At 31.3% G+C, this 19,348-nt stretch overlaps 2 protein-coding genes across 3 annotated transcripts in view; one reads left to right on the top strand and one right to left on the bottom strand.

Annotated features, from left to right (window-relative positions):
- The window catches only part of LOC140669361 (uncharacterized), a 162,436-nt gene extending 143,356 nt beyond the window's left edge, over window positions 1–19,080 (bottom strand). The window contains exons 1-3 of one of the 2 annotated variants that reach the window (XM_072899147.1): window positions 18,950–19,076; window positions 14,127–14,443; window positions 13,901–13,977 (exon numbers count right to left, since the gene is read on the bottom strand). Coding sequence is in view for 1 of the 2 variants with exons in the window: in XM_072899148.1 (XP_072755249.1) it covers window positions 13,901–13,977; window positions 18,954–18,957 (81 nt within the window). In the remaining variant the exon portion in view is untranslated. Of the gene's footprint in view, window positions 1–13,900; window positions 13,978–14,126; window positions 14,444–18,949 lie in introns of both variants that reach the window. The other variant, XM_072899148.1, reaches the window with a different exon arrangement.
- LOC140669347 (nephrin) overlaps window positions 17,233–19,348 on the top strand; it is a 233,444-nt gene continuing 231,328 nt past the window's right edge. Inside the window, exon 1 of the mRNA XM_072899116.1 lies at window positions 17,233–18,080. The gene's annotated coding sequence lies outside the window, so the exon portion shown is untranslated. The remainder of the gene's footprint in view (window positions 18,081–19,348) is intronic.

Below are 19,348 nucleotides of genomic sequence, written 5' to 3' on the forward strand. Positions count from 1 at the left end.
ATAAGTATTTCTATTTATATACTGTATATTATAAATAAACATAATTTTATTATATTTATTTAGTTATATTATATTTGTATTATTAATAAGAATAATTTTATTATATTTGTGATAAATTATTCACGTATGCAAATTATATATATTCAATAAAATACACTAATTCGAGAAATCAATTTTTCAAAGTTATTTATTTCACATTATATAATTCACATATAATTTATTTTTTTTATTAAGCTTTTATATGACGTGATAAAAAAATAAGTCAGATAAAAATATTAATAATTCTCTAATGTTGTAAAAATTATTAATACGATAATCAAATTATTGTTGTACACGATATAAACGATAAACAATGTGGTTGTCAGTTTGCATCAGCATGGTGATAAAGTACTCCATTAATTTTATTTATAATTTTTATATTATGTTAAAAAAGGAATTAAACTGATTATCTCATAATATTCTGTATATCTACTTTTTATTAAAATACATATTATTCATTAAAATGCAAACTAATAATGTGTTAAATCAATATTTGAAATCATAAAATATCTTTCATACACATTTGATATTAATAACATTATATATATATATCATAAAAGTACAATTCGACGATATTATGCTTGAACAAATTTTTTCTGTTTTTAATTAAAATACATTTTATTTGTTTCTTCTTTTCATTTCATTGACTCATCCTTTTCATATTCCCCTGTACTCTACAATTCGAGAATATGTTTTTCGTATTGGCGTAAACATCGTGATATATTTTCATAAAATTATGTAATGCTTTTTTCATCGCTTCTAATTTTCTTGTCGTACAAAATTTTAAGACGTTGCCGGCACATTAAAATTTTATATACATATAGCTTCAAGAAATATTTTGATGCTATCGTAATAAGCATTATTGTCAAAAAAATAAATTATCAATCAAATATCAAGAACTCGGCATCATATAAGTAACTTTGAGTTATATACCGCTCATTATCTTTATATTTCTCTAAAAGCAGATCTTCTTTGTCAATTTATCTTAAGAGCCTGGACGAGGCATCTTATAAGCGAGTATAAAAGCACGCTGAAGCAACAATACTTTCCCGGTTAGACGCGCCACGACGTTTTTGCATTTCTCGAAAAGAAAGAGTTACTTCCCGCTAATGCTTCTCAACGGCATGCATATTTATTATTCGAGAGTCGAGAGATGGAGACTCGTCGTCTCGCAGATTTTAGTACTTCTTCCGTCGAGCGCCGCGTGCGCGGTTCTCTCTTCTCTCATCTAACTTCTGACGATATCGGAGATTCATAGTACAACTTTTAGCGTTAGCAAAATTTCTTTACGAAAAAAAAATGTTTATTGAATCGCAACGAGTTTTAAAAGTGAATCGGATACAAACGGTGCGATCGTGATTGACTTTTAACGCACATATTACATGCTTTTACTTTTTGAATATAAGACGCTTGAGAAAGCTAACATCTTTCACATCTTTGACGAGAAGAGAGAAAGAGAGAAAGAGAGAGAGAGAGAGAGAGAGAGAGAGAGAGAGAGAGAGATAAGGCTTCTTGTCAGCAAACTAAATTATATTACTGGTTTAATATGGTTTTTATCTAACACGCACACTGTGAATGTCAGGTGGAGCGCTTGCTCGCGTCAAATTATTTTTCGATTAAATTCTTTTATAGCAAACGCGCGCGCGTTGTAAGAACTGCGCGGCGCGAGGATTTTACAGAACATAACGCGGAGACGTAATGGAAACAGCTGGTAGAAGCTTACAGCGATTTCCATAAAATCTGGCCATTAAAATCTTGTACAGCTGCAAGCACGCGGCAGTCGTCTTTATCCCGAAGAATGTTTCATCAAAGCGAAATCAATATTTCAGGAAATAAGAAATGTAAGATAACAAAAATGTTTGTAGACTGGATTTAATTTTGTCAATATTTTCTTTATGCTTTCTTTTCGAGATATTTATTGTTGTCTAATTGCGAGTTTGATAAAAAAAAAATTTCAGTATCATCGACAAAAAATTGAATTGAATTGCAAAGCAGCTGCGTTGCCTTTCTCTTTGCCTTACCAAAATGAAATATTTATTCAATGTCTAGCGACCGCAGTCCATAACGGAACGCGTGGTCTTTTTAAGCGCTTCGATGTAAATTTTCGTGCATATGTGTGAGTACGTAGATATGTACTAAACAGAACGAGAGATATAGAGAAAAATAAAAAAGGAAAGAAAATCGTGAAAGACAAGAACTGGAATAGAGACGCAGCAATTGCGTGGGCGAAATATTTTTCACTAAATTTGCACACGTACATCTTTCATATCTTCCCCATGGCTCTCTCAAGGCTCGTTTCCGCTATTTTACTGATACGCAAACGAACCAAAATCGCACGAGCTTCAGTTCTTTTCGGTTCTGTTCTTTGCTTTCCTTTTCTTGCGAAAGTATACGCGACGCATCTCAAAGCGCACGAATATGCTATGATACAAAAAATACGAGTATATTTTTCTAACATATCTCGAAATTTTTCAATATGTTTCTCTGAATAAGCATGAGATATGAGATCGTCAATTCTTGTTCTTCAATTTTCATTAAGAAAATAGAAAAATACAAAATAGCTATTTTATATTTTTTTCATTCTGACAGATTTCATATAAAATAGCCGTAAAAGATCTTTATATTTTTCTCATATTCCTTCTTTTAGTAGATATATTCGCAGATAACTGAAACGTATATTGAGCTACTGGCTAAAATGACGAATGAGAAAGAAATGTGATAAACGCTTCGCGTTATATATAACGCAATAAAACTGCGTAATACTCTCGATATATACTTCATAAAGAATCTCGTTCGATGTTTAATTTCCGGCTTTCAAACTGTCAACGCATTTAAACTTTTTTCAATAATGAAAGGCAGCTGCTTTCAAGACGAAGCTGAAGCGAGTTACTATTCTTTTGTTTATCAAAGAAAAAAATATTCCTAAACACGTTAATTAAAGCCACAACTTTGTATATTTAGAAATGTTTTAAAAATAATAATAAAAAGTAAATTTCGAAGAAATAAAATACTCAATATCGCGCAACATTTCTAAACATTCTTAAAATATAATTTAGTTAAATTATTAAAATATTTGATATTAAATGTAATGTTCTTTAATAAAAATTTCATAAAAAAAAAATTAATTCCAAATTTACCGCACACACAATTTATATTAAAAAAAAAAAAAAAGTTACATTCCGTATAAGTTTTTCATTATTCCATTGCACATTTACAGGCTCTTAAAGATTATATGAATTTATAATCGTAATTGAAATATAAAAGCAGACAAAACATAATCTAAAAAAAGCAAAATGTACATTATTGTATGCGTATTAAATGTCGTAACAACGCTTCCATTATTGAAATCTTTATAGAAAATCCGCAAGTTGCGATAAATCAAAGTCTAGCCTCGTTCCCTTTTCTCATTCGCACGCACCAAAACGGCAATTCCATCGAACTTGGGCACGCGGGAACACTTCGCGGCACTAAATTGGATTATTCGCTTACCGAAATCCCCGAGCCGTAAACTCCCCGATGGCATCTATTCCCTACATTTACAGAACAGAAAAAAGGTAAGATGATGTCGTAAAAAATCCCTGGATACACGTTCCCATATTCCCGATCTAACTACGTGTTTTCACACTCGTAATCACCGTAAGTTTTATCCGAAAGTGGTTTTCGCCACTTTTGCGAACATTATAGATATTTATATAGAATTAGTGTATCATTTTTATATTTATAATTACGTTAATTATGCATTATATATATTATAATTAACAGAATTGTGGAGTTTGATTAGAAAATAAATATACAACTGCTTTATTATTCATTAATAAATATTTTATCGCAGAAATTTCCATATTTAATTTCAATATTTTTTAATTGAATTTCAATTGATAACATGTATTATCAATTTAAATATAAGTCAGATTATATTTATATATGTTGTAACAAACGTCGTAACTGCGAAGTTCTCGGTTTCAAAGTATACGCGGGTCGCCAACAAACTAAGCGTTGGCTGTTAAATATTCATACGGGCCCCGTCTACGGTGCCATTATAATATAGTCTTAGCTAATTCAGCTCGTTATCGCCGAGAACCAGTTCGAAGTAATTCCAGCTCAGCGAACCAAGATGACTTCGCCGATTATTGTAACTCCCAAAAAGGCTAAAAGAAACGCGAGATATTTATGTCAGGTTCCTTATCGGTAAATTAGAAAAAAAGCAAAAGCAAAAAGCTCGAATATAAAATTAAGATGAACTTTGTTATATTTAATTAATTCGTTGCTCACCGTGAGTCGCGCATGTAAAATTAATAACTTCGACGTCGGTTGAAATACCCGTTGATAATACGAATTTAAATCTTTGATGAGACTCTTGTAATAATATAACAGTATATTATAGTGACATAGTGAAATTATGAAGCAAGATTTCTTTTCATACATAATTATTCTTGATAGCACGTGGATTTAATTCTATATTTATTAACTTTAATTATTAATACCACAATATGAATAATTTTTATTATCACCATTTCTTTGTTAACTTGCATCTCAATTTCATTGTACTTTTTACTAAATTTTAAAAAGTATTTCTTTGTTATTACATAAATCTAAATCTCCATCACACACACTTTTCTATACGTTGCATATAAAATGTTAAAAATTTTAAATAAATAAAATCTCAGTAATATGATACATTATATATATATATATATATATATATATATATTTTTTTTTTTTTTAACTCGTCGAAAAAATATTTTTCTTATCATAATATTTAAACAATAAATATTATATTTGACCCTTTTCCTTGAAACGAGCACTTTGATGGCTGAAACTAAATTTGTGATCACAAATATCTATCTAAAATTTATATAAGTTTTACGAAGAGTGCAAGAACTTTATGACTGTTCGTACGATATTGCAGGTAGTTTATTAAAATTAAAGTATATTATTGATGAGTTGACAAGTGAAATCACAGCTTAAGTACAACTTTATTGGACAGTTTAAAATCGCGGAAAAAATTTTTGAAAAATATAAAAGCCTTATGTTATCCCATATTATTGCAAACATTTAATTATAGGTTTAAAGTACTAAACTAAAAATAAAGAACTTATATATATTAGCGAATTTTGCAAAGCTCAACAAGCTGCAGACGTGGCTTTCGCTAGCAATCGCTGCTGCATCTAGACTAATGAAACCCGCTGAATGCAACTCTGATGGATTATGAATGTTAATTCGCATCCCTTTGCTGAGTTAAGTCTCGGATATGGTTAGGGTCAAATTATCCTCACGTTCCCGCTACTTTAGAACGCGTTTATATATGCTACAAGATCTACTAGATATCCCTAACCTTAGACATTCTCTGTTTGAGATTTCTGAAGCCGATATTTTCAGAGTAAGAAATATTTTAAAAACTTCAATTGTCAATTCGAAAAATAGTAAATATATTTTATAGATATTTAATTATATTTTTATAAAGGTAAAAGTCCAGCTAATAAAACTGAGAAACAAAATTTCGTCCTTTAACTTACAAAGTATAAATCCCGGAGAAAGATAGAATAAACGTGATAAATGTGCTGAACGTCCAAGAAATATCTACAGTTCTATATTCTCGCATTAATAGGTTGTTTTAATATATCAGATCGCGTAAGTCGCGTTCTCGAGACGAGTCAAGTCGATTCGATATTACATAGCTCAGAAGGAAATGAGGCGCCACGAGTGGGACTCATGTTATAACCGAGCTTGATCGATGGCTGTATTATGACCCTATCCTTTGTATACGTGCCACTTGTATGTCACAGATTGCCTAATCTCTCACTGCGAATTTACGCCTCTTGTGACTAATGCCGGTAGCCAATTCTGTTTCGCGGAATCGCGGCTAATTACGATTTTACGGGACCGGATATATCATCGTGCCATGGATTTCGTTATGCATGCCAGACAAACGGAATATTAATCGGAAATACGTGCTTCCGTTCGGTATCACAAGACGCGCCTCGTGCTATCGTATTTAACGCTTCTATCTAATAAATCATCGATTCGTTTTCTCTTGCTGCAATAAATTGAAATAAGTGATGAATAAATCGTCAAATTTATGGAAAATACTTCAATAAGTATGTGAAAATAAGCGGCATGATAATAAAATTGAAAAAATTTAATTTGTGTTATTCATTAGAAAAATCTGATACTATAACACCGTTGAATGTTATCAATGTTTTAAGATTACAAGTCTTAAAATTATACTTTAATAATTTTTTTTAACTGTAATTTATTTTTTAAATAATTATTTCTATCAAAAAAAAGATTAGTTTTATCACTATTAATAGCCGACAGTTGGATGACGTACTATTTATTTCAATATATTAAAGTATCAAAAAATGTATTAGCACAATATGGATATTTCTATAAATAACTTTTCACTAATATCAACTATCAAAGTGAAGTCTTTCTTTTTTCTTTCTTCTATATTTCCCTCTTTCTCTGCACACATAAAAAATGTAATATATATATGTATATATAATGAAAAGATATAAATTCCATTTAATTTTGACCACGTTACACCAAACACTACGAAAAGTCTTACGCAACTATAATACTGTGTAATGTACACCTCCTTCAGTATTTTCTTCCTCAATTTCTGTAACGAGGTAATGGACGCTCCCGCGAGACACGAGTGTCCTTGTCCGGGAGTGAAATTTATGATTGGCTCGCACTCGCGAAGTAGCGAACGTAGCGCGTGTTTATCCGCCATGGATGCTGGTAAGTCTAATGGGGTGTAAAAGGGCCGAAGGTATACGGCGAATGGATCAACGAGCCGTATACCGAAGGAGAAACAGGGCGAGAAAATGCGCCGGACCCAAGAGAAAAGTGCTGGTGCACCAATCAAATAAATCACTCGTGCCGAAGCCTGGCCCGTCTCTTCTCTCCTTTTTTTCGCGATTTTTTCTCTCTACGCATTTTCCACCGTGTGTGTGTCTCTCTCTCTCTCTCTCTCTCTCTCTCTCTCTCTCTCTCTCTGCCCGTGCAATATAAATTGCGACGCAAACTTCGGTTCGCCGAGAACTTGCTGTACCCAGCTGGACCGATTTTTCTCGTAATTACGTTTCCATTCTCGCGATGATTGCTTGCTACGTAATCATCAGAGTTGGCAAAACAGCAGATAGATACTTTGGATAAACCCAAAAAAATACGAACGATCGACCATTTTTTGAAATTTTTACAAAAAGTAAAAATAGTAGAAAGATTATAAAAATATATACAATTTTTAAAGATAAACATTTTTTTAGCGAATTTTTAATTTTGCATTATTTTAATAGGAATACTTGAAGCCTCGTGTTCTCGTTTCGTAACATTAACTAAATTTACTGGCCAGTAACTTTTTATTTCGTTTCTTTGGAAAGAATATGCGGATGTTATGTCAGAAACAGTAGCTCTAGTGAAATTAATTACAAGTTGCTTGATATACATGGAAATAAATTTATCTAATGTTGTAAATGGATTGTTTTGCGCATAAGGATTTAAACAAAACAATCCTAAACAAATCTTCAGTTTCCTAATACTGAAGAAATAATGCATTGATTTTTACATAAAAAGTCTCGAATTTTTAATTTTGATACCTAAATTATAGTACATAACATTTAAATTATAATAAATATTCTTAGAAAAAAATATTTGTTATCTTTTCATACATAATACATATCTCTTTTTATTATAGTTTTTATTATTATAATTTACTTTATAAAATATTTATATATTTGGAATTTCTCATTTACGTAATTTGTTAATTCGCCCTCGTAAGTTTGGACAAATAGACAATTAAAATTCGAATTGCATTTAGACTCGGAAGAAAGCCCCGGCAATTATCATTGCAATTCAAATCGCGTTACAAAAACCAATTTCCATAAATTCTGCGAAAAGCTTTTGTATTGTTTTAACTGTTTCTACATAGCCATATAGTCTGGTTCAAGATTCCTTTAAACTATTAGATACGATGTCAAAATCTCAGAGAGAAAAAAATATCGTAGTAAAATATAAACATTTTTAAAAATTTATCTTTTATAAATTTCATTTATGATGAACTTGCTGGATTAAAGCAATTTATGTTAATTGTCGCCCCAAGAATTAGTATCGCAAACAACTATCACAAATAATTGATATAAATCATTTAAGTTTAATGGTTTCATTGTTTTCCGAAGAAATATCGAAAGTTAACATGGGCAGCAATGCGACACCACGAAAACAAGCGACAGCCTGTAGTATAAGTTTGTACAACCCAATTATATGAAAATTTTGTTACAAAAATCAGTTTTCTTTCATAAGTTTTCTCTCGGCATCACCGGCGAAGTCGCTGGCGCTTTTGGTTGATTTTACGCGGCAGGGACATCACTCCGTTAGCTAAAATTCCGTTAAAACATCGTTAAGCGAAGTGGAAATTTCGCGGAAGCGACACTTTCGTCAAAATCAGAGACACATACGACATTTGAGAACAAGAAATACAATCTCATGCTTTTCAAACTTTCATGCTCTTTCGGCCACGAATAAACAAAATCGTCATTCGCGCGAAAAAAGTTCGCGTTGTAAGCAATCGGAGGAGACAGTTGTTTTAATGTCATTACCTACTCTTTAAGTTGTAAAAAATATTTGAAAACTTTTAATGACAAAAATTTTATAGATTCTTAATGTTAAATTTAAAAAATCTAAGAAGTAATTTCCAGTAAAGTAAAAAAATATTTAGTTGTAAAAATAAAAACGATATACATCTTATGTAATAACACGGAGCAATTTACCGAGATTTCTTGGACGCTTTTCGTAATCAAACATACGTAGAGAGCGACGAAGAAAAGTGCAACAAAAAAGAAAAAGACACAAGAGCTGGAGAGATCTTTGATAGGACCGATAAAAGTGTCAAGCAGTAACGGCAGCGACGTGCAAGGTTTCGTTGAGACCCTAAAAGACGAAGGACCGGCAATAGCGATGGCGCGAGACGAGAGCGGATAGCAGGAACGCTATTTGCGACAGAAGATAAATTTTACGAGGCATAGACTACGACCCCGTAAAAATAGTGGCGACGTTAATTCGGCGACGGTGCATCGAACATAAAAGTGTCTAACAGTCGTATTACATCCGTTCATATACGTCACGTATATATATGTTTACGCATACCACACATATCATTTCGGAGTTCTTTCAGTTTAACAGGTAACTAAACAATGATCTATTGTGAATGTGAAATTATTACGACGATATTTTTTTTCAAAAAATATTTTTATTTTGCAATCACTTTTAATTTTCAGTGAGAGAATTCTATGTATAAAAATTATTTAAATATTTATATTATTAAAATATTTATTAAACAAATTAGATCACCCGAGATGTTGGACGTATAGAAATACGATTTTTTATTTAAACTCGATAGAACTATGGAAATACGCCTAGGTGCTCACCTCGATGCTCACTGCAAAATAACACGTAATCTCATTAAAGTTGATAAAACTATCGAAATACAATCTCGTTTTTCATCTCTATATTTATACGTTTGTCTCCAGCGATCTGATTTATTTAATAAATATTCTAATAATTTTTACACATAAAATTCTCGCTAGAAATTAAAAATGATTTTGCAATAATACAAAATTTTATTTTAAGTTGATAGAGCAATATATAATCAGCGTCTCACTTAATTACTTATAATATGTTTGACATCTCGGGCAATCTAATTTGATTAATAAATATTTTAATAATTTTGATGTATAAAATTCTCGCTAGAAATTAAAAGTGATTTTGCAATAATATGAAATTTTATTTAAAGTTGATAGGTCCAAATATAATCAGCGTCTCATTTACAATTAGCTACTTAATATATATTTGGCGTTTCGGGCGATTGAATTTGTTTAATAAATATTCTAATAATTTTTATGCATAAAAATTCTCGCTAGAAATTCGTATAAGACAGTGATAATAAAGATAATTACAATAAAAATAATTAATTGATTAATTTATCACATAAACTTATCATCAGTATTATACTGAATACAATTACTGTGATGGTTTCTCTAGATAAACCAAATGGACAATAAATATTATTTATCGCCTGTTTCCTTCAATTACAAGATAGTTTAGATACCCTAAATGGAAACTACCTCTAGACATTCGATACTAGTAGAAAGCCATGAGAATCGATTAACAAACGAGATCGCACAGTTTCCGAATCACATCGGGAACTATTCCATTTTCCATTGTATTGTCGTTTATGTAAGTGACATAACTTTCTCCTTTAGATATTGGTACGCGATAAAGCAAAGCAACTCACAAATAATAGCTTTTTCGCTTCTTAAATGCAGATTTTACAGCCAAGATTATTGAATAAAATTTCAGAATTTTGTGTTTAAAAATCTACGATTGGATCTATCTTTGTGAAATTTAAAAAATTTATAATTAGCAGAATCATTATTTTTACAAAAGCTGCGTATATCATTTTAAATCAATATTAAACGCATACATATAAAAATAATGGTACAATATAATCTATCAGCATTATTTATAATTTATGTAGTATTAGAGAAAAATATGCTTATTTAAAATTTAAAATATATAAATTTAACTTTAACATGTATTTTAACTTCACGCAGAATAAAACGAAAATATAACAATATAAAATATAAAATAAATTCATCAAAATATTTATAAAATATTGATACGGTTAATTCAAATTTAACGGCTTATTCGGAACCATGTCGGCTTTATCTACTTAATGCAAAGTCTGCTTGAAATATTGTCCATTGTATGTGACTATTATTCAAATTGACAATTAATGTAATACAAATAGTATTTGCATCAACTACTCATAATCTTTTTTGTTACTGCTTGTTATTCAATTCGTTTCGTTTTGCTTAAAATCGAAATGGACATACTGCCATATTTTAACTTTTTTATCATGCGTATCAAACTGTATATACCCTTACCTTTAAATTAGCATAATAGCAAGATAAAAAAAAAACTCATTCTGAAATATTCAACGAATATATTTAATCGCAGAAAAGTTTATGTAATGTGTTTAAATAATGCATAGTGCAGTTTTATAAAACTTTTTCCGCAAATAATTTTTTATGTCGACGCATTTCATAATTTTGACGCATTTATTTTCTCTCGTTTCTACTGCAAAATTATAATAACAGATGATGTTGCTATGTACTATCTAGATGATCGTTTTAGATTCCACAGAGAATTTTCATCATCAAGATAGAGAGCAGAATATACAGAAACGTAAATCGAAAAACGAACGAAATATATCCATTTGAAAAGTAAATTTCGAAAATCCAATTATCATTCTTATCGTATTTTACATTTTTCTAAATCAAAGAGTATCTCGTTTTGTTGACAAAAGATTTAATTTGATTAATCGTTTGAAAATCTAAAGTTGACTTTTCTGTAAGCAATATACATATATATAGAATTTTTTAAATTAAATTATATAAAATTACAAATTTCAATTTTCATATAATTCACGAAAATTAAAAAATAAAAAACGAAATTATAGTAAATATAATTAATTTTAATTAAATAAACTCAGCACAAATTACAATAATGTCAAATTTGAATCTTAAATTTATTTACATTGAAACTAGTAGTGTGTAAAAATTCAAAATGCGTCATTTATATCAGTTTAATACAAACATTTTATTGTTTTCATTGTTAATTCAATTTGTTTCAATTGTATATTCTCATTTAATTTTGATATAACTTGTGTGTTGATGATTTGTTTCTAAGTTTTCGAATCTTTCATTAATGGTAAATACGGAAGAGAAAGGAGGGGCATACGCTTTGAATAAAGCTATCGCGTGTCTGAAGAAAAGCGAGCACGGCAATCGATTCTCGAGCTCCTCTCATGATTCAAATTTCGGCCTGAGGTGAAATTATCGCCCGTACATTGCGTTAAGCGAGATTTATAGCTCGAAATTTCTGAGAAGATGCCACACAGTAATGAAGCCATTATTTCGGTGTTCCATTACGTTCGCGTGCATAAAAGTTGTTATAACTTTAATATCGATAAAGATATGCCGGAAATGTCAAAAATCAACTGTCTTCATCCACATTATTTCTTTAAAAGAGTGCACAGCATATTCAATATAAAATAAATCTCAAAGAGCAATATTTTAAAAGCAGTATACATTTATATTTATACCTATATATATTAGTATATAAAATATTCATATTAAAAATTCAAAATATTAAATTTTCCACCTTAAATGTCGGAAGTCAAATCATCAAATTATATTATGGACAAATTATATAAACATTATTTAAATAAGAAAAAATAATTTTAATTATTTAAATGACAACATTAATTGAAAACTACACCAGTATTTATAATAATTCTTCTCTACTTTATTTTTACATAAAAAAATTTTAATTTTGACCTCTATTGTTTCGGAAGAATGGAAAGATAGAATACGGTAGATTGCCGAAACCATTCGTCCGCGCAATTTTCCTACCGAGCCGATTTTGAGATACCTATGTGCGACCTGAGTTTGCGTTGCCGCAATCACGAGTCTCTATGCGACCGACGCGCGTTTGCTGCTCGTAACGATTACGTCTTTATTAACCGCGGGGACCAAAACGACCAGGAACACCCGGCCAACGCTAGCACCTCTAATTAACGCAGCTAAAGCGAATTACCGGCGCCCGGAATTTCGTTGCTAAAACGCGTCCAGGAAAACACGGAACGGCACTTTTGCGCGAGATCTCGAATCGTCCGCTAGCAATGATACGAGCTTCGACCGAGATCGCGTTCAGTAGCAAAAACTCACCGACTCGCAATCGCACTTTGTTTCTCTTGTTCTTTTTGTCACGTTCACGTCTTCGTGATTATCTCTCAGTGCTTCCATATCGCGACTTCTTTTTATGCAATAGCGCGAGTTGACGACAACAATGATATCATCATCGGCTAATTACGTTCTTTTATTTTGCACGAAACAGGATCGTTAAGTATGATGAGATGGATTGACGCTTGATAAGGGTGCGATTTCGTTTTCTTTAATCTTTATAAGTCATTAAACGAGAAAAAAAATTGTATAAGTATTATCTTTAGTTTACCGCTCCTGAAAAGTGAAAAGTATTGTTTTCTACGATAAATACGAGATTAATGAATAAAAGAGAGATTAATTATATTCTATTGTAACTCTATAATTAATAAAACTAGAAATTCGATAGCATTTTATTTTGATGACAGTATTATATTAATAAAACATATTTTAGGCTTTTCTATCGAATAATTTTATTTTTAATTTTATTAAATTAATAATCTTTCTTCTCTTTCTTCAAATTTTTATGCCAAATAGATATGATTAGATTATATAAATTTTGTATTATGTATTTTGTATAAATCTTCTAAAATTAAATTTTTGATTTATATATTTTAATTATAATAAATTTATTATAAAAATATTATAATATATTATTTTTAATTTATGTAATTTAAAAATTTCTGAATTTGAAGAGATGAAAATTTTAAATTGTTTAAGAACCATTGTGTCAAATTGATACTACGCGTATCATTCGACAACCGTCAAAGCCAACAACGTTGTCCCTAATGCGAGTAAACCATACGTAGAATAGTTTATTAGTACACGATGTAACCACCTCATATGCCGATTTCAATCATGTTTCTTGCGGTTATCGCGTATATTGCCTCTTATCAAGCGTCAATATCGATCTTATAAATAAATTACCACAAACGCGCATATAATAACTTTGACTAAATTATACTGTAGGCAATAAATTTATTGCACATTGTTAACAATTATCGTTAGCCTAACAAAAATCAAAAACAATTTATATAATATATAAAAATAAAAAAATAAGCAAAAATAAAACTCACCATTGTAGAACAATATTGTAACATCCCAAGTAATCGTCCCAAGCATTGTATAAAGAATAAAGCAACAGCATCCAAAACTGAAAAAAAATATGTTAAAAAATTATTAACTACTTATAAATAATTAAATAAAATACTACTTACAAAAAAAAAAATAATTCATATCTTAAATAATAATATCACTGCTTTTTGTTAGAAATTTTTGTCGTAAATTAATAAAATTACTTACTACATGATGGTGATTTATGGTCGGCGGATGAGAAGACAAGTATTATAATCGAAAAAGTGCGATTCGTATCAATCATAAATGCGAATTAAAGACGATCGCTCGATATATCATTCGGCACTTCCGTGACTTTATTCGACACTCCCGCGACATTATTCCACATTACTGATTCATACGTGAATTACTTCATAATATTGCCATAGCAAATGGCACGATCTTGTTCCGAGACGAAATGAGATTCGTGAAATCGAGCGATTACATCAATCGTATGACACTAATTACCGCATAAAGATGATTGCTCGATATTTCGCCCGATACTCCTGAAATATTATTCGGTACTACCGATACTCATTTGCATGTAAGGATTACTTCGACGTGTAAAATTCACATAAAACACGGAGCAATTTCTTAGCCTGCTAATTAATTAACGCGACGCGAATCCAAAACTAAGATGATGTCACGAGAGGGGGCGTAGTAGTAAAAAATCGCGATCTGTATACAATATACGGAACAATACGATTTTCTATAGTACTGTTGCCATCACTTGCATATTGGTAAATTATCCATGTGACAAACGCTCGATATCTTATTTGATATTTTCGAGACGTTATTTAATATTGTTGATAACTCGCACATCCAGTCACACATTTCTCTGATGCATGAAATTGATGCAGGAAAATGCAGCGATCTATACAAGGAGTACGTTAACGATACGACTTTCATAATGATGATCGCCCGATATTATATTTATATATATGTATATATATATACTTATCGAAAAATTATTCTTCGCGCGCGAAATCGTCGCAGCAAACACGGAGCGTTCCGTTGACGAAGGGCAGGTTACGATCGAGCAAGTGCGATTCACATCGATCATATATATCAATAATCACATAATAACAATATTTCATTCGACACTATCGATACTCGCACGTATGAATCGCTTGGATACGTAAAATTAACGGAGAATGCACGGAGTGATGTCGTCCCGTCAAATAACTGACACGAACTGACAAAATGGGACAAGATGAGACATTTGCTGTTAATGTCATGGTGTAATAAGATTATTATAATATATTAATAAGATTTTACTTTCATATTGGCAATTCATCAAAAGTGTAATTCACATATTCTGATTGACGTATAGTGACAATCATTTGACGATATCTCATTCGATACTTCCGAGACGTTATTCGACACTATCGATATTTATTCGCTAACTTAACTGATATGTATGAATTACTCGGATATGTAAAATTAAGGGAAAATGCACAAAAGAAAAACTTTGTTCCAAATAACCGATATGACATGAATATAAACTTAAAATAGTTCTAGATGAACATATTTTTCGAAATGGATTTTAATTCAATCCGGATTAATTAATCACTATTTTACTATGCATTCAAATCTTTTATTGACAGAGACGATGCAATGACGTCTTGGGTCGGTATTCATAGTCCATTCTTATATTCAAGTTTATCTTAAGAATTCTATTTAGCCATTTTTCTGATTGGCTGAATGTAGTTTTAAGTCGACTAAAAACATGTCTTAAGATGATTTTATATACAAGATACGGACTATGAATACCGGCCTTGGAGAGGCTAAACCTGCTTCAATTGAAAATAGTAATCAAATGTACACTGCAATCTACGCAAGGAATATATGTTCAAAAGATGTATGGTTAATATTCTAATTGTCACTTTTATATTAAATTAGTGTTATACGATATAAATTGTTATATATTGAATATATTGAAGTGAATTAATTAATACCTCGAATAAATGGCTTTTTTCGAAATATTGTTCGCAAATCAAGTTAAGTGCAATTGAATTGTTTCCATTTATTATATATTTATTATTCGATATTCAGATTCGTAAATTTTATTATAAAATTTTAATATATATTTTTACTATTGATTATATTCGGAAGGATTAAAGACAGTCTAGAAAAATTCTACATTTTCTCTGACATTATTCAGTCAATTTTTTGGGAAACCATTATCAACTCGGATATTCTAGTCATCATTAAATAGGACCGTTTACAGTGCAGCCGAAAGCGTCTACGTTAGAACGTTAGTAGAGGATCTAAGCAGTACTTCCGGGAAACAACGGGGCGGCAACTCGGTAACGCGGAGCGACTTTGCAACAATACATTCGGTTTAATCGGGCAGAAAACCGCGTTTCGTGTAGGGACCCGCATATATTCAACAACGAGCTTAAATGCACGCTTAGCTCGGCGTTTCTCTCTGTCTCTCAGCGTCTAAATCGAGAAAGGAGACAGAGCTTGTTTAGTCCTTCGGGATTCTCTGTATGTGTGTGTGTGTCACAATAAATCCGACATAATTTAATCGAGAAAGCTGGAATAAAAATTCTCCATTTTTTTCCTCAAAATTTACGGTAAAAGTTAAAAATCTTTCACATATGCAAGAATTTTTGTACACATATAAACTATCTATATTTCTTTTAGTATAAAATGATAAAATATTTAATGTTAATTTTGCTTAATTAACTCTTTTTTTACAAACTGATAAACGACATATAACTTTTGTTATACGTTTGTATAAGAAGAGATGAAAATTCTATCTCTAATTGCAAAGATATTTTGTCTTGATTGGTCACATCTAGAAACTAGATATGACTCTAGTTATATCTTACATAAATTCTATTTTCAATGCATAGTCTAATACGGCCACTAGATGAATTTTTGCATAACTGTAGATACGTATTCACAGATGAATTGACCAATTATGTGTTAATATAAAGAGTGCAGTATTGCGATCTTTATATTAGTTATATTATTCGTGATTGGTCAATTTTTAGGCATATGTAGAGACCCTTAAAACCCTTATCTTTAAGGGTCTCTAGGCATATGTACTACTCGAGCTGTTACAAATGCTTCGAAGAGTTTGATTAACCAATCAGAATAAAGGAACTTTCAGATTTGTTTTAATGGAACAATCCAATTATAATACATAAAATACTTTTAATACGACGAATGAAGTATACATCCTACGTAACGTCACAATCTATACTTTTCGTCACGCGAAGGTCATGTGTTCATTCAGAGTCGGTCGAGTTAGTCGTACGTCCTTCAGTCCCGAGAGTGTCGCGTTCGGGAGTGGACGTTTGACAGCTAACACGATTATGTGGAAAAGTGTCTAATCTCGCGTCGCGTAGTGTACGAAATATGGCGTCGCCATTATCGTCGGACAACGATCTACACGTACGTCGTACTTGTCCATCACCCCGACGTGTATTTCAATATCTAATTTTCTCGTATGAATTTCTCGTCGCAAATGTGCGGCCCGACGCCGTGAGAACACGAGCGAGTGAATTTCGACAGTGGAAATTGGCTTAACACAGACGAAACTGTCGAGTCGAGGACTAACTTTACGAACTCGTTGCATCGCAAAAAGGTGAAAATATGGCGCCTTTGCGCGGGACGACAGTACTACGTCATAATGGTCATCGCCAACGGCGTCGCGTGAGTTGCTTTAATTTCCGATTTCGTCGCGAAAACGTATATGTGTGTGCGTGTGTGTACCGAAAGTAGTCGCGAGTGAATTTAAACAGTAGGAATAGGTTTACGCGGTTAGAACTTTTCGAGCTCGTCGGATCGAAAATTGAAATGCGAAAAGTATGCGCGAAATCGATGCCGTCGCGATGAATTTCGTATCGTCGTTAAGCAATTATTTCGACGCGAGATATTCCGAATAATAAATGATCGCGCGCGGACAAATATTCAATCGTGTGAAACACCGCCTCGAAATGAATATCGCGTCGTGGAATGTCAAAATGCACAAAAACGGGGACGAATAGAACATTCGTTATAAATTTTCTGGTCTTGTCGGACATCGCCCCGAAATGAAAGCGACGCTATGGACGTGAACGTCAAATACGATCGACGAGAGTGGGGTGCGTATATCATTTCGGCTTTCGGGTTGCAGTTGTGACTATGGTGAGTGTCAATTTAAAATAAAAATGATCAAATTTAATAAAGTATCAATGCTTTGTTTTATTCAATGTCAAACATAACACGAGGGTGTCGATATTATCTGCTATTTGATATAATTTGATTGTAAAGATAAAAGATTTTTCTGTAACCTTTATATCAAACAAATGAGAAGTATGATATTCTACTAAACAATTTTTTTCGTTTCTATATAATTCTGCGTAATTTTTGTGTAAATTTTAAACGGCAATATTTAATGTTAAAATACAAAATACAAGAAAGTACATAAACAAATATCGATAATATTGATAAATGTATTATGATTTGAGATACGTCAAGTTATTTAGTTTTACATATATTTTTAATTGCAATTTTTAATACAGCATGTTAAAAATATCTAAAATGTAAACAAATATAAAAATATTTGCACCTGCTAAATAAAAAGAGTTACTTTAAAATAAAATATTAAAAGCGTTCCAAACATGGCAACTTGAAAAAACTATTATATTATTTTCAATAATTTATAGCATTAATGATTAATATCTTGCTTCAAGACTTTCTGTAAAAAAATATGTATTACTAATTTAATGTAATACTATATAATTAACATTAATGTAATAACGTTGGAAAAAATTATCAATTTTGATAAAATATTTAAATATCTCAATGTACACTGAAAAAAAAATTTATTTAATCTAAAAAAATATTTAGTTCAATACGTTGAAATAAGTATTTATTTAAATTAAGCAAAATATTTGAGTCAATAAAATATATTGCTGAATAGTAAAATAGACAATATATTTTACGTATTTCGGAATTGCTTATTACATATTTTAACGCGTTAAAATTGATTGTGTAGTATAATGCGTACGTACCTACACATATTATTGTAACGAGAAAGAGAGAGTGTGTTATTGTGACGCGTTCGACTTTGAGGTGATCGCGCACGAGTCGACGACGCACATGGCAGAGCGGGGGGAATGCGGCTACGTGTTGTCACTACACCTGCCGAGATCACAATGAATATATTCCGATTTCGGCAGACATAGTAATAGCGCGTATCCCCACTCTGCCATGTACGTCGTCGACTCGTGCGCGATCACCTCAAAGTCGAACGCGTCACAATAACACACTCTCTCTTTCTCGTTACAATAATATGTGTACGTACGCGTTATATTACACGATCAATTTTAACGCGTTAAAATATGTTATAAGCAATAGTATAATGCGTACGTATTATCGTAACGAAAGAATGTGAAGAGAGAGTGTGTTAT

Source organism: Anoplolepis gracilipes, chromosome 9 (genome assembly GCF_047496725.1).
Source record: "Anoplolepis gracilipes chromosome 9, ASM4749672v1, whole genome shotgun sequence".
Lineage (NCBI taxonomy): Eukaryota > Metazoa > Arthropoda > Insecta > Hymenoptera > Formicidae > Anoplolepis > Anoplolepis gracilipes.